The sequence below is a fragment of the Solanum lycopersicum genome, chromosome 11, assembly GCF_036512215.1.
Source record: "Solanum lycopersicum chromosome 11, SLM_r2.1".
NCBI classification, from domain to species: Eukaryota; Viridiplantae; Streptophyta; class Magnoliopsida; order Solanales; family Solanaceae; genus Solanum; species Solanum lycopersicum.
In genome coordinates, this window is record NC_090810.1 from 55,740,172 (window position 1) to 55,754,942 (window position 14,771).

At 31.4% G+C, this 14,771-nt stretch overlaps 2 protein-coding genes and 1 non-coding gene across 4 annotated transcripts; 2 read left to right on the forward strand and 1 right to left on the reverse strand.

Moving 5' to 3' along the window:
- The first annotated feature begins 1,714 nt into the window (after positions 1 to 1,714).
- LOC101262987 (F-box protein At2g32560) lies at positions 1,715 to 8,497 on the forward strand. Of its 2 annotated transcripts, none has more exons than XM_010314944.4 (5): positions 1,715 to 5,191; positions 5,273 to 5,361; positions 5,525 to 5,703; positions 6,377 to 6,451; positions 7,911 to 8,497. In XM_010314944.4, exons 1-5 carry the CDS (start codon positions 4,532 to 4,534, stop codon positions 8,096 to 8,098), a joined length of 1,191 nt encoding a protein of 396 aa, XP_010313246.2. In that variant the 5' UTR covers positions 1,715 to 4,531; the 3' UTR covers positions 8,099 to 8,497. The 2 variants fall into 2 exon arrangements, with proteins under 2 accessions (XP_010313246.2, XP_004250900.2); XM_004250852.5 differs by having other exon boundaries at positions 5,282 to 5,361.
- An 82-nt stretch (positions 8,498 to 8,579) lies between these two features.
- On the reverse strand, positions 8,580 to 10,004 carry LOC104644748 (uncharacterized). The gene has a single exon (XM_010314945.4). It carries the CDS (start codon positions 9,844 to 9,846, stop codon positions 8,785 to 8,787), a length of 1,062 nt encoding a protein of 353 aa, XP_010313247.2. The 5' UTR covers positions 9,847 to 10,004; the 3' UTR covers positions 8,580 to 8,784.
- On the forward strand, positions 8,661 to 8,763 carry LOC112939949 (U6 spliceosomal RNA). Its single transcript, XR_003244477.1, has one exon. It is a non-coding gene; the product is annotated as a U6 spliceosomal RNA (small nuclear RNA).
- Positions 10,005 to 14,771: the final 4,767 nt, after the last annotated feature.

A 14,771-nucleotide genomic window follows, 5' to 3' on the forward strand; every position in this document is an offset into this window, starting at 1 on the left:
TCTTAGATTTGAAATCGTATATATATATATTTTAAATTGAGTTCATTGCATTATACTCGTCTAATTTGGTTATATTGCGCCAGAGTGAAAGTATCTTTTGATAAACAATGAACCGTTAGTATCTTTGATACTTTCTTCCTCTCATGTTAATTATTATTTTAGCTTTAAACTTCGTTCACGAATTATTTTCACTTTAGATTGGAAAAAAGGATAAAAAATGTCTTTAACTATGTGAAAGGAACACAAATGTTCTTTTTTGTAGTTTGGCTAAAAAAAATGCCTTTTTTCTAAATAAATATATTATTATTTTTCTTTTTTTCTTCCTAATTAAAATATTATTAAGGAACACTATTCTTGTTTTCTTTATTCTAAAATCACTTTAGCAAATAAAAATGTAGGAAATATTTTTTTTCTTCTTAATCTCATTTTATCAATTAAAATAGAATAATTCCATGTCTCCTTTCGATAGATAATATATGTCATATATATAAGATCATTGTATATCTATCATTAATTTATATTTATATACCGATAAAAAAAATATTGATGATAAGTTAAAAGTATTTTCATTATTTTTTTGTGTGAATTAAAGTAAGATAAATATTTTTTAATTTTTTTAAAAATATTAATTGAAAAAAAGTGTGTCAAACAGAAAGTAATAATATATTTATTTGAAAAATAAGCTTTTTTGACCATTAAATAACAATAAGGGCATTTTTGAACCAAAATATTGAAGTCAAGAGCATTTTTGAACCAAACTACATACAGGGGCATTTTTGTTCCTTTCGCATAATTTAAAGACATTTTTGAACCAAAATATTGACGGTAAAATCATTTTTGAGTTAAACTATAAATGGAATACATTTTTGTTTCTTTCACACGGTTTAAGGGCATTTTTTAGCCTTTTCCCCTTTAAAAATTCAAGACTAAAGTTGACAATGGTTCAAATTATACCTTTGACATTAAACGAGTATGCCTTCATTTAAGAAGAAGAAATATTTTACCTTTATTACAAAAAAGGGTAACTCAGTAAACTTTATCTTATATTTTTTTAATGAACGTAAAAAGAACTAAATCAGCTATTTAAATAAACTTATCTCACATTACTTGCTGATATTTTACATTATAGCAACCTTGTTCATTAGGGTTATTACATTTACCAAATAGAATTGTGAATTACATCATATTTCATTTGATATTATTACTTAATAGATGAAAATTAGAGAAGATGATTTCTTGTATTTCTTCTTCTTCTTTTTTTGGTTTAGCATTCGATCAAGAACGTCCGTTGGTATGATTACAATCTCAAAAGAAATGTAATTATTTCTATCTTTTGATTTAAAATCAGCAACGAATCATTGGCCATTTAAATGTCATATACACCTTCATGCCTTGCATGTGGGGGAATACACTGACATTATCAATTAATAGTCAACAACTCCTTGGATCTTAATACTTTCTTGATCGTTCCTTCGATGGTCAAGAGGTGAGTGAGATTAACAGAAAAGTCGGATTAAATTCGGATTTGCATCGAAAAGTCTCACATTGAGAGGTAAAATACTTTCTTACAAAACTGATTTCGTATGGAGCTCGAACTGAACACCTTCTAATTAAAGATAAAGAAATCTTTATCACTGAATCACAATTGTTGCTATTTTTCCCCTTTAGAGAGGAAGTTGACTTTGACTCATTAGTTTTTGTTATGTTGTTTTTTTTATTGGAGAGTAAGAAATTTGATGGATTAGAATGTTAGTTTCCTTTTGACCCTTTGGTATATGGATTGGATAATTAGTTCTCTTTTGACTTTTTTCTTTTTATTGGTTTATGAATTGAATAGTTAGTTCCCTTTTTGACTTTTTTTTTTTTTGGTTTACTTATAAGTTACAAATGTGCAAATATCGTTCTTGGGACATTTTTTTCTCCTCCTCGATGCCATCAACTTTCTCTCTGCTGGGGCCCTTCCATTGCTATAGCCATAAGCTATGGCAGCTCCAGCTCGCAACCAGTGAATGTATTTGTTTCTCTCCTCTCTCGCTCGTCTCTCTTCCTTTCTTGTTCACCACTTATATGTGTCCTTATTTCACAATATATATATATATATATATATATATATATATATTTCAAAATATATCTAAATTTTACAATTTCTTGTGTCTAAGTATCTAGTATATTTTTTTTATATCTTGCATATCCAAAATCAGTTTCATACGTTGTATCTGATATGATTAATTTCATTAGTGTATTTAATATTAATTTCATCACTAGTGTAACTTATATCAAATATATCTAGTGTATCTGTTAAAGTGATTTAGAAAAAAAAGAAGCTAGAGTTAAGGTGGCCAAGGTCTTGGAATGAAACCTTAGAGTGGGGGTACGTGTAGTGTTTGGCATACAAGGTAGGTTTGACTTGTTTGTTAAATATTTTAGTATCTAAAGTTGTAATAGTTAGACTTTTATATATATTATCTATATATTTATTTATTTAAGATGCAGACTTAATCATGTTGTTTTCTCACTATTTTGGCTAAAACTGCTAGATGATTGTATGGATTAAGTTGTTAAGTGTTGATTTGCCTATTGAAGAATTGATGTGGTTGTCAGTCACGATAATTTGAATTATGACAAATGAACACCACGTGTAAGTCTTTTCTAGATCGTATAAGGATATAATTTTAATATATCTTCTTATCTTTGCAGGTTTGTGTACGGCTTGTGGATTTGGCGATGTGGTTAAAATATATATAAAAACTTAATTTTTAAAAAAATATTAGTCATTTGACATGTAATTAGTGATTATAGCTCATGCATAAGTATTATTGCAATGATTTTTAGTATTGATATTTTATTGTGATTTGATACAAAATCTAAGATAAAGTTGAAAGTACATAGAGAAGATATAGAAGCTACTAGCTAAGTTTTTTTTTTCTTTTCTATTTTTGATACCAACTAGTATATGCTTCCTTGCATTAACAAATAAACCCAAAAAAGGAAAACAAATTCATGATTGGCTTTGGTAGTTGCTAAACTCTATTGCCTTTCAATTATTTATCATTAATATTAGTATGCTACAATATCATAGCTAGAATAATACATATTATTATCTCAATTTATGAAACGATCATTTGATTTGGTGTTGAGTTTAAAAAGTAAAAAAAAAAAAATTAAATATTTACATAGCTATATATTATTCTTGTTATACAAAAGTGACATTTTTCTAAAAGTATATTTTTTTAAAAATATGCCACGTGATTTTTTTATTTGATTTTACATCCGGTGTTCGATACTCATATTTGAGTCAACTAAATTCAAATTTGCATTGAGGATAAAGTCTCCCTAACAAAGACAACTCTTGAAGTCCAACTAAATCTGAAACAAAAATGACTTTTGAACTCTGATGTAAATTTAAATTCACATTAAAAAGTGAAAAACAAAAATAACGAGAGACTAAAACTCGAAGATTCTAATTAAACATCAAAAAATACTTATCACTCGATCAAAAATTGTCGGCTGCCACATGAATTTGAATGAAAGGAAGGAATACCCATATAATTGAATTTACTGGTGTAGCCGCTATTTCCTCCCACTTGTTTATGGAGGTGAGTGGCAGCCATTAGAGGTGTGGGGTGTGGGGGATATTGCATTGAAATCCACAAAACAGCACAAAAACTAACCAATCCATGAGCTTCTCTTTTTAACCATTAACCACACATATCATTTTCCTTTGATTTCTCCTTGGTTCTTGGCCTTAGTACACTTTTTCCAAGATTTCATATTTTTTTTGTTTTTGTTTTGATGAACAAGAATCTAGGGGTGGGTGATTGAAAAGGGGACAACCCCACTTGGTTAATATACTTTCTCAATCATCCTTCCTTTTCTTCTTCTCCATATTTTCCCTTTTCTTTCATATATCAAGATTTGATTTTTCCAAGAAAAGATCTTGGTGCACAAAAAGTTGGTATTTTGATTAAAAGGGGTCTTTGTATCTGGACTCATCTCCTCTTTTTTTTCATTATTGAGGGATTTTTCCAGGTGTCAGAGACCCATATCAGATCTGTGTACAAAAAAAAATCCATTCTTTAATGTGCATATGGATTCTTGATGTGGGAATATCCATTTTAGAACAACCCTTCTGTTTGTATGCACATAAATAGAGGGTAATCTTCTATTTTCCCCATTAGCTATTTTATGTGAACACAATTATCCATTGTTTCCATTTTCCTTAAAAGGGTATATAGTTATAGAGTTTGTTTAGTCAGTCTTGTTAGAGTTTTGGCGAGGCCCACAGTTTGTTTTGGTGGGCTTCGTCAAGCTAATAGAAGTATAATATCTGTATTTTGTTGAGGAAAGGGGAGGGGGGGTATTAGTTTAGTTTTATATAATTGTTACAGGAGAAAGAGTAAAACAAATGAGTTGAGTTTCTACTTATTTTACTAACCTTGCTTTTAACATATAATTGGTCACCTAACTTTTGATCTTTTTACCCCACATGATTTATGCTTAAATTGATTAACTTTTTTTTCAACTTTAACAAATGCTTTTCTTATTGATAACTTGCTTTACTTTCATTACTTTCCTTTGTAAGTCTCTTTCCCTTAAGCCACTTCCTTTATGGAGTAGTTCTGAGGTGAGATTGTTATCAATATGGTTTTGGAATGATTTCTTGATTTTGAACCCTTTCAAGAAAGGATTTTTAGAATCTTTAATGTCCTCAAATGTGATGACACTGAGGAGGAAGAGTTTCAGTTATAGAGTAGAGAATGTTGAGGCAAATTCTGAAATGTCTGTGTTGGATTTGCCTGAATTGGTTTTGGAATGTATTCTTGAGAGGCTCCCACCTGAGGGACTTTGTAGTATGGCAAGTGTTTGTAGTTCTTTGAGGGAGAAATGCACAAGTAAATATCTTTGGGAAAAGCATATGAAAGAAAAATGGGGTAGAGTTCTTGGTCCTGCTGCTCATAGAGAGTGGTTGTGGCATATTTCTTCAAGAAAGGATTCAAGTTTCTTTAATCAGGCTAAAGAAAGAGGTTTAATGACTTACCTCTCCCAGTTTTGGCCTATTTCAATCGTTAGATCTAATCCTAGCACTAGTTTCAAGAAAAAGGATCCCCCAGTTGTTGATTCAATCATGTCTATGTATCTTGCTCTTGAATCTGGCAAGTTTTGGTTCCCTGCTCAAGTCTACAATCGCGAGGTATCATTAGTTTTCTTGATTTTAAATCTTCAGCTTGAATAGTTTTTACCTTTTTTGTGTGAGTGAAATGTAATCTCTAAGATTGTGCAGAATGGGCATGTTGGTTTTATGCTATCTTGCTATGATGCTGAGCTAAGCTATAGTCGAAGAACCGACACTTTCCAGGCCAGGTAATTGGGAATATACATTCAGAATTTTCATTGTAAGTCTACTTGTCATCAGCAAAAAACTACAGATGGAATTAAAAAGGGATCAAGAAATGCTATCTTCTTGTCATATATATATCGTTGATGAATTAGGTGAAATCAGTTTGTTTCTCTTATTTGTTTGCAGATATCCTCCACATGGAAGGAGGGCAATGGCAATAGAGACAGGTGTAACATGGGATAGATTAAGAGTACCTCCTCTTGATACCTCTCCACATGATCTTTATATCTCTGATTGCTTGACTGAATTATGCCCTGGTGATCACATTGAGATTCAATGGAGAAGAAACAAAGAGTTCCCTTATGGTTTGTTCCTCTATAAACCATTCAGACATTTTTGCATTTTCATTAGTTTTGCAACAACTATATATATTTTTATCACTCTGTTGAGCTGAGGGTCTATCAAAAACAGTCTCTACCTCCCAAAGGTCGGGACTGTTTGCGTACACTCTATTCTACCCTCCCGAAACCACACTTGCGGGATTATGTTGTTGTTGTATTTCCTTTACTGCCTTTCCTCTTCCTTCCTAAGTTACTTGGTGAAGTTAGGTAATACTCTAAGATTCTTTAGTTGTGGTCTTGTGGATGATGTGTTACAAATAGGAAAGGGGACTACTCTTTTTTTTTTTTATCAAAAGGTCCTTGTTTACTTGATCTCCCAAAACGTGTTGAAATTTTAAACCTGCCTTAATTGACCACAACTTTTTATTGATAAATTTTTGAATATATTTTCAATAGTACATGTTGGGAGTGCTATGAGCAGTTATCATTTTTTTGAAAGATAGAAGGTGGCCAGTCTTTCTTGTTTGGTAGAAAGTCTAATCATGGTTAGCAGAAACTTGACATCCTATTTTTTGATTTGATTCCACTGTCAATTTCTTTCTAGGACAGGTGACGAACATTGATTGGTGTTTTGATGATATTGACAAATCTATCTTTGGTTTTTCCAATCTTTGAATTTTTGTGGCATATTTTGCAGGCTGGTGGTATGGTGTTGTAGGCCACTTGGAAACGTGTGATGGAAATGAGTATTACTGTCGTTGTCATGAAAATGGTGAGTTATTTCCCCTTGTTTTTCATGTATATACTTTTACACCCAAGTCATTTGGATAAATCCAGCCGTAACTTTACTTACCAGTTATCTGTTGATTGCCTTCTTAAATGGGCTAAATTCAAAGATTTCGCCTTATACACTGCTAAGTCAATTACTCAACGGACCAGAATACAAGAAACACAAACATCAGTTCCATTAGTATCAAGATCATAGGTCTCATTTGTGGTCCCGATTAAGGACTACAATACACATATTCTTGTAGTTGAGTTCCCTAGTTGTGCATTCAAGATTTTCACACATATATGTAGTATGAGAAGACATCTTAGCTGTAAATTTTGATTGTCAATTCATCATTATCACAAAATAGACTTTTTCTTTAGTAAAGGCCCCTCTTGGACTCCCATCACTTTGCATGTGGGCTCATCTTTTGTCACACAAGACAAGTCGTATTCATTTTGTCATTTTTTCTTCAAACATGGTCATAAGTGCTGTTTCAGTGGAGCATATTTAATAATATAAGCAAAATCTGAGAGAGACTTGTAATATTCTCAGCCTATGATCCTTCCTTATGGAGCTGCATTAGTGATCCCTCTTATATTAATATAAAATATAGATTGATTGTTCAAGATTTTCAATTTCATAGTCTTACAATCGTTGTGAAGTTTCACTATTAGTAACAACTTCACATCTCTTCCCTTATGTCATAGGAAAACTCATGACTAGAAACAATCGTTATGGTTTGTTTTGATATCCGGTAGGAATAATGAGAAAAAAAGGCCCATGGTTTAACTAAACAACTACCTTTAACTTTAAGTAGGACTCTACCTTAGCAACTTTTTTTTTCCCTATCTTTTCCTCACCAGTTCTCTTTTTTTTGTGGAGTTCGTCAAGTTCTTACATAATTAACTTCTGGACCCCATATCCACACCTCATTTCATGTTATATAGATTTCAAACTCATCTTTTGGTAAAGGTATCAAAGCAAAATACGGCATTCTGATTGAGATGGTAGTTTGGTGTGACTAGGCATATATTCACTTTGAACACCACCTTTAATCATTTCAGAGAATCAATCAATCACTTGGTAATAGTCCTCAAGCCTTAATTTAATCAATAAACTATCTTCATTTTTAAGTTGGCTATGTGAATCGTCGATATCCACTTCAATCTAAGCCCTTCATTTGTTAAAGTTCTATTCTTTCAATTTGTTGAATTTTCATGTAAGTTTACACAGATCTACTTTTCTAACATTGTAAAGGAAGAAGGGTCAGGGGAATGAAGCAATAACAGAAAGTCTAGTAGATATCTACTGTTCCAAGGAAAAATGAGTTGACTACTCGAAATCTTATGCCATGTCTTTTGATGCATTGGCAACGCATATTCTTTACACTCTGCAACTCCAAAGCTGTTATATCGTAGTTTTTTGTCATGGTTTCTAATCCTCAAGGTGGTGCTTGCAGATACAGTAGTGCTAGAGTTCAACCAGTATACTCATGGATCGCGGTGGAGGACAACACACATTGATAGGAAAGATCATCGCGAGGAAGGGAATGAGGCTGATGGATTTTATGGAGGAATCCGGAAACTTCATAGCAATGAAGAGATTTCTATGTGGAGACGCCTGTGGCCATCCGATGTCTTGGAGTAAGTTGCAAGCTCACCATTGTTGGCAAAAACCACATTTGTACCTTCAGAATGTGAGGAAGTTAACACCTGAACTTGGAAGTAAGCCATTTTCAGCATACCACTTCGACTTCTATTGTTTTGTGATCAGTGGGGGGAGTTATTTCGACACTGATCCTACATGTTTGTAAAATGATTACCACGTTTACAGATCGATTTGTTTAGTAAAATCTATTAAAGCTCTAGTTAACTTCTTGTACTAAGGAATTAGATTGTTGATCCACCTTAATGGTTTCTGTTGATCAATGAAAGGAAAGAAGCTTGGTTATTGGAATACTTAATAAGTTTATGTTCTAATATAACTACAACTGTAAAAACTTATTTTTCTTTTGATTAATAAAAAGATAGAATTTTTGTTTTTCTATTTGGAGTTTGCACCCTTTAGCAAATTTTTGGTTCTAAAACTATCTTTGTTATGTTACATTTGTTGTTAGATATATTAAAAATGATGATACAAAAAAACTTCTCATTGAAGTTAAAATGTCACAAATATGGAACATAAACTACACATCCCCTTTCAAATGAAAAATTCTATCACAAATATTGTCTGATAAAATTGGAACGATACAGAGAAGATTAGCGTGATCCTTGCACAAGGACGACAATGTTCAAGGAGTTTTTCATGTTTACATTTCTGAACGAAAACTACATTTATCTAGGACTTTCAAGTCCATAACCCAAACAAATTGCTGGTTTGTACTTCACAATCACCAACTTTGACTCCCCTCCATTAAACTTTTTATTCCCCTTGAACTTGAAACTCAACTTCTTGAAGTAATTAGGCTTCCATAATGCTGAAATTGTATTTATCATATTTCCTTCATTGTTCTCTTTTCTAAATGTTGCATATCTCACTAGCATTCCTTTAAATTTTTGTATTTTGGTTTGCACAAACACATTCCCTTCATTTGTTTTTTGGGCAACACCATTTGAAGTGGACTTGAGCTTTGGCTCTTTTGTTCCAAAAAGCAAGTTCTTGGGGTTCTTGGATTCTTTTGTGGTTGGCCCAATAGTCATAGAATGGTTTAGAACCCATCTTCCATATGATGCTCCTTTGGCCTTAGACTCTATGGGCTCTCTTGTATTTGGGCTTGAAGGTTGAATTGGTGACATGGAAACAATTTCTTTTCTCATCTCCTCTATAGTCCATTCCAAATTTTGTGTTCTAAATGGTGAATGTGACCTTGTGCGCCTATGGTGATTATTTGGAGTGCTATACCTCCCCCTATTATCTTCCTTCATCACCTTTTGCATGGCAACAACAAAAGGATCAACGTCTCGTCGAGCAAACGAGGACTTAACCATAGCACTAGGAGAGATAGTTGAGCATGTAATCGATCGTTGACTAGTATATGACTTGATGTCGCGTTCACATTGGAGCCTTGGTGGTAGTTTAAGGGGCATGACATGACCGTTAGAGAAAAGTTCATCCGCGAATGCCATCTCGGGGAGTGAGCCACCTCTCTCTCTCCTTTTCTCGTCCCACGACTGGTCAAAGTTCTCATGACATGTCTCAAACTCCACACAACTTGTATCAAACTTTTTGCTTGTTTCAAATTCAAAGTCATTCTGGGTCAACCCACAATCGCCACCCTCATCAACCCTTTTACCCGGGCTAGCCGGGGCACTATGGTAATACTGCACCATGTGAGAAGTTGGACTTGTTGGTGCTGTCACATAGGGAGAAGTTGAAGGTGGAGATGAAAAATCCATAGGGTAGAGAATTGTAAGTTTAGACAAAAGGCAAATTGTGAGAAAGTTTTGAATTTGCTCTTTAAGAAGTAAAAACTAAAGGAGTTTTGAGTGCTTATTATTTTGCTCCTGAATTTAAGGATTGCCTTAAAGTCACAAGCACTACTAATATTTAATTTTTGAGTTCTAAAATAATCTTCAAAGTTAAATAAATATACCAATTCATGTCCCTAACTATAGACTAAGCTTAAAAGCTAGCATTAAAAATTAGTCATATGTGGACCAACCACAAGAATATTATGTATATATTAGGATATTTGTTGCTTCTTTCTTGGACTCTAATGCTGTTCAAAGACAAAAAAATAGTTGTTTTTTATTTATTTATTAGAGTTAGTGAAAGATGACTTTTTGGTCTTCTATTGTCTATCACAATCCTCATCTAATGCTAATATTTGGGATATTAATTATAATTTGTGGGACCAGACAAGAGTAATAAAGGGATGAAAAACAAATACAGTCTTAACCATGATATAATTGTATTCTTATCTATCTAATAATAATTTTCAGATATATAATACCTTTTATGATTTTATGCCCGTGTAGTGATACCCTTTTATGATTTGTTGCAATAAAGAAAAAAATAATTTAACATATCGTCATTAGAAATGAGTCATATGATACGAAAATGCAGATTAGTTAAATTTTAATATGAGTATTAGATATTCGATGAAAAATAAAAAAAATGACTATTTAAATGACCAATCAATTTACAATAATTGATCATCCAAACCACTCAACTTTGTATCCTTATTAGCTTTCATGGATAAGAATTGAGTCGGGTTTAAAATAAGTTGAACCCTAAATGAATCTAAATATTAATTTATTGATTTTTAAAAAACTTATAGATTTCACATAATTAAATAAGTATTGAGAATAGTATTTTCGACTAAGATAACTAAGGAAACTAACTAATTAAAATTAAATAACTTTCTGAGACAAAATAAAATTGACTCTATATGGTCAATTAGACCATAAGTTTAATAACAATTCATATTCATGCAAGTCTATGAATTAAATGGTGGAATAAGGTACAAGAAGACACAAACAAAGCATGAATATGTTCTATCAAACCTACTAATATATATATATATATATATATATATATAACTTTATAATTTATACTTTGGTAGTCTCATTTCAAAATTTCTCTTTTAAGTTCTAACCACTCCATGATGAATTAGTTGCCACCCGTGAATATATATATATATATATACACACACACACATTTTTATATTTACTTATTTTTTAAAAAAAAAAAATCGTTTGTTTTCCTTCTATTAATTTGTGCATATATGTGGAGTTTTATAAAATAATAGAAGGACAACTCCACATATATGCACAAATTAATTGAAGAAAAACAAACGATTTTTAAAATATAATATATATATATATATATATATATATATACTAATTTCACGGCACGTGTGTTTGCACATGTATCATATCATATAGTTTAGAGAAAATTGTATATAATGGCAAACTAATAAATCAAATTACTTGCTATAACCACCCTTTGATTTAATTGTGTCCCGTAGCAAACTGTTTGTCAGACCTCTCTCCCTCAAACTCTCGCTCGCCACTCTCCTCTCTCCTCTCTCGCTCGTTTTCTCTCACTTTTATTCAAACACAAGTGTATAAAATCTATTTCTATTTGTATAAAGCAAGAGGAAATGATATAAATACATATATTTATGTTCCCCTCTCCCAGATCTCGCTCGTCACTCTCCCTAATATCGCTCGCCTCTCTCGCTTATACAAATAGAAACGAAAAAAATGTATAAATTGCATTTCTGTAAAGCGAGAGAAAATTGTGTATACACATGCAAATACATATATTTTTGTCCTATACACTTATAATTATATAATAAAAATAATGTCTTGCCCAGTTTCTTTGCCTTTCTCTCTTTCTTGTTTATACAAATTCAAATTGTATATAATTCTCTCTTTCTCATTTTATACTATTCGATTCAATTGTATATTCTCTATCTAAGTCTCTTTTGCCTTTCTCTCTTTCTCATTTTATACAAATTCAAATTGTATATAATCGTTATATACACTTCGTTTTATACAATTCTCTTCCCAAATGTATAAAACGAGAAAGAGAAAGAGTCCATGAAGTCTTCTTGGATCTTTGCACATCAATATTATGAGACATTTCCTTAAAAATATCAGTGAGTTTTTTAACACGACTAATAAAATAATCATGTTGTTGATTACATTCTTCGCATAGACAAAAAGAGCATTTCATGTTAGAACATTGAGTTGTTGTCATGGATGAAGCTTCTTGTATCATTTCATCAACAAGGTAAATAAAAAAATATTGAGATTTTACAATTCATTATAAAATAATAATAGCAGTATGTTGCAACCGATGGATAGTCTGTTGCGATAAATTAACATTATGTTGCCACATATGTACCTGTTGTTGCGCAACATATATATCTTATGTAGCAACAGATGCATCATATGTTGACATATCTGTACAGATTATTGCAACATTTGAATCTTATGTGGCAACAGATGACAAACATATCACTAAAATGTGGCAACATACGCTAAATATATTTTGGACGCCTGAACAACACTATATTTCTAAAATCATATCAACAAAATGACCAAAAAAAGAACAACAACAACAACAAAAAATGACTTTTCACTGAATGATAACATTACAGATACATTTCCTCGAAATAAGGATTTTTTTAGTTGGTTGATTTTCTTTCAAAAATGATAAATAATACACATCATTAAGTCAATTATTCATTTTTTACACCTACAGAACATTTTATTGTTCATTAACCCAAGAAAAACACTTCAAAAATTGTAAAGTATTTCAAAAAAATAACTTACCCATTTCTAGTCGAACACGATTACAGTTCAGAAAGATGAGAGGAAGAGTAACAACTGCAGAGGAAGAGTAACGACAGATTTTCAAAAATTTCTAAGGAAGAAGAAGAACAATCCCCAATGGAGGAAGAAAAGAGAGAGAAAAGAGGAAGGGAGATGAAAAGATTTTTTTTTCTTTTAAATTATTTGGATTTGAATTATAAAAGTGTATTTTTTTTATTTTATAAAAGATTAGAAAATTTTGAAAATGTTAATTTTGTCCCATAATTAGTTAATTACATTTTAAAGAGAATTTGACCAGCTCTTGATCAATCTGTCACTAAAAATAAAAACGAGACTTATTGCCTTTCCCTTAATTTCTCTATTTAATATGTATCAGTTAACAATATGATCTAGTATTATCTGATTATTATTGTTTTCAGACTATACATGATTCGCTGGGAGTATACTTGGCACCAAGTGGCCGTAGGGATGAAGATTTTCGGTCAACATATGTGGATCTTTAGTAGTTATCTCTTAGTCCCAAAACTATATTTCACCATGAAATTTTCTCTCTGATAGATAGTAGCTTAGTGGATCCACATTAGCTCAGTTTTAAGTCCCTTCCGATTGCAACTATTTGGACACTCTCTTTTTAGCGTGGGCTAGTAAATTAAATTACATGTAGTAGCTCACATGATTTATATAAATTTTAGTATCTCCAACCATCAGCCTTTTAGTTATTGAAGAAGCTTGTACTTATGTATTTCAGATCAGTATACTTCAACTTCATGTTATTTTACTTGGTCATTTGTTAACCTATCTAACTAATTCAGTATGTTCCAGATATCATGTTTCCTATTCATATTTCTCATACACAATACATTCAAAGTAATAACCACGTACTTTCTGCCTATATTATTTGATAATATAGGTTTTGACATTTAGTACTATCTCATATAAGCGAGCAATAGAGTTTGGTAAGTCTTCATCTCACCGAAGACAACCTCATATCTTCTTTTCAGTTATTTACTTTTAGTTTCAGAAAATTGGAGTTAGTTATGGAGGAATTTATCTTAGCAAATCATATTAGTAGAGGCTTTAAGACAGTCGGGTGTAGATTCAACTTATGTTATTTCTTTCGAATATTAGTAATCTCAGTCTTATGGGCTTTATTAAGATATTTTAGATTTATCTTCCACGTTTACATTTCAGTTTCTATTGATTTATGTTAATCTTAGAATCATGACATACCATAAGCTCATCTTGGGGTCATTTGTGGCTCTAAGCACAAAATGTCACGTCTAGGGAATAGTCTCTGAGCATGAGACTTCCTCTTCTCTAAAAACTCTTCTTTTTCACCACCTTGGTTGCGTCTTTCCAAAATAATCATTTTAAGTCTTTTTTTTTTCTGAATTATATTTTTCACATCAATCACTTTTGTCTCTTCTATATATTCCTTGCACTTTTTTTTTATCTTCATCCATTTTTTTACTATACATCTGTTCATTTGACAATACCTCTAGAGACTCGATGAAAAAGTTTAAAAAGGATCCATTCCTTCCACCCCCTCTTGCACTTTCAACTTCTACCCTTGCTTGCGTTGATTATAAAAAAATATTTTTGAAAAAATATTCTCTATTTACTTACGAAATATAAAAAAAATAATTAAAAATCACATTTTTTTGAAAAAAAAAACATTTTCGTTCGTATCAAAAGCCTTGAAACAAATTCTTATTTCGTTCCATATTAGTTGTCATAAATAAAAAGGATAGTTTTACTGATTTAATTATTATTTTTAATAACTTTACAACTTTATAGACACTTTCAAAATGAACTATATGTAAAGTTAAAATGATACAAGTTTAGTTAATCCTATCTTTAATTTTATAAATTAACAAATATTTTATGACAATGTAAACAATTTATATGGGACAATCAAGTGGGGGGCTTTGAAATGTTGACTTTCAAACTTGGCTCTTTTGACTCTTTCCCAAACATCCCTTTTCATTGGTGTAATACCTAAATGTGACATAACAAACGGCATCGTTTAATGATAT

Coding starts and splice junctions, on each gene's coding strand:
- LOC101262987 (XM_010314944.4), top strand. CDS start 4,532: ATGCTTTTCTTATTGATAACTTGCTTTACTTTCATTACTTTCCTTTGT. Junction 5,192..5,272: donor CTCAAGTCTACAATCGCGAG/GTATCATTAGTT, acceptor GTAATCTCTAAG/ATTGTGCAGAATGGGCATGT. Junction 5,704..6,376: donor AAACAAAGAGTTCCCTTATG/GTTTGTTCCTCT, acceptor CATATTTTGCAG/GCTGGTGGTATGGTGTTGTA.
- LOC104644748 (XM_010314945.4), bottom strand. CDS start 9,846: ATGGATTTTTCATCTCCACCTTCAACTTCTCCCTATGTGACAGCACCA.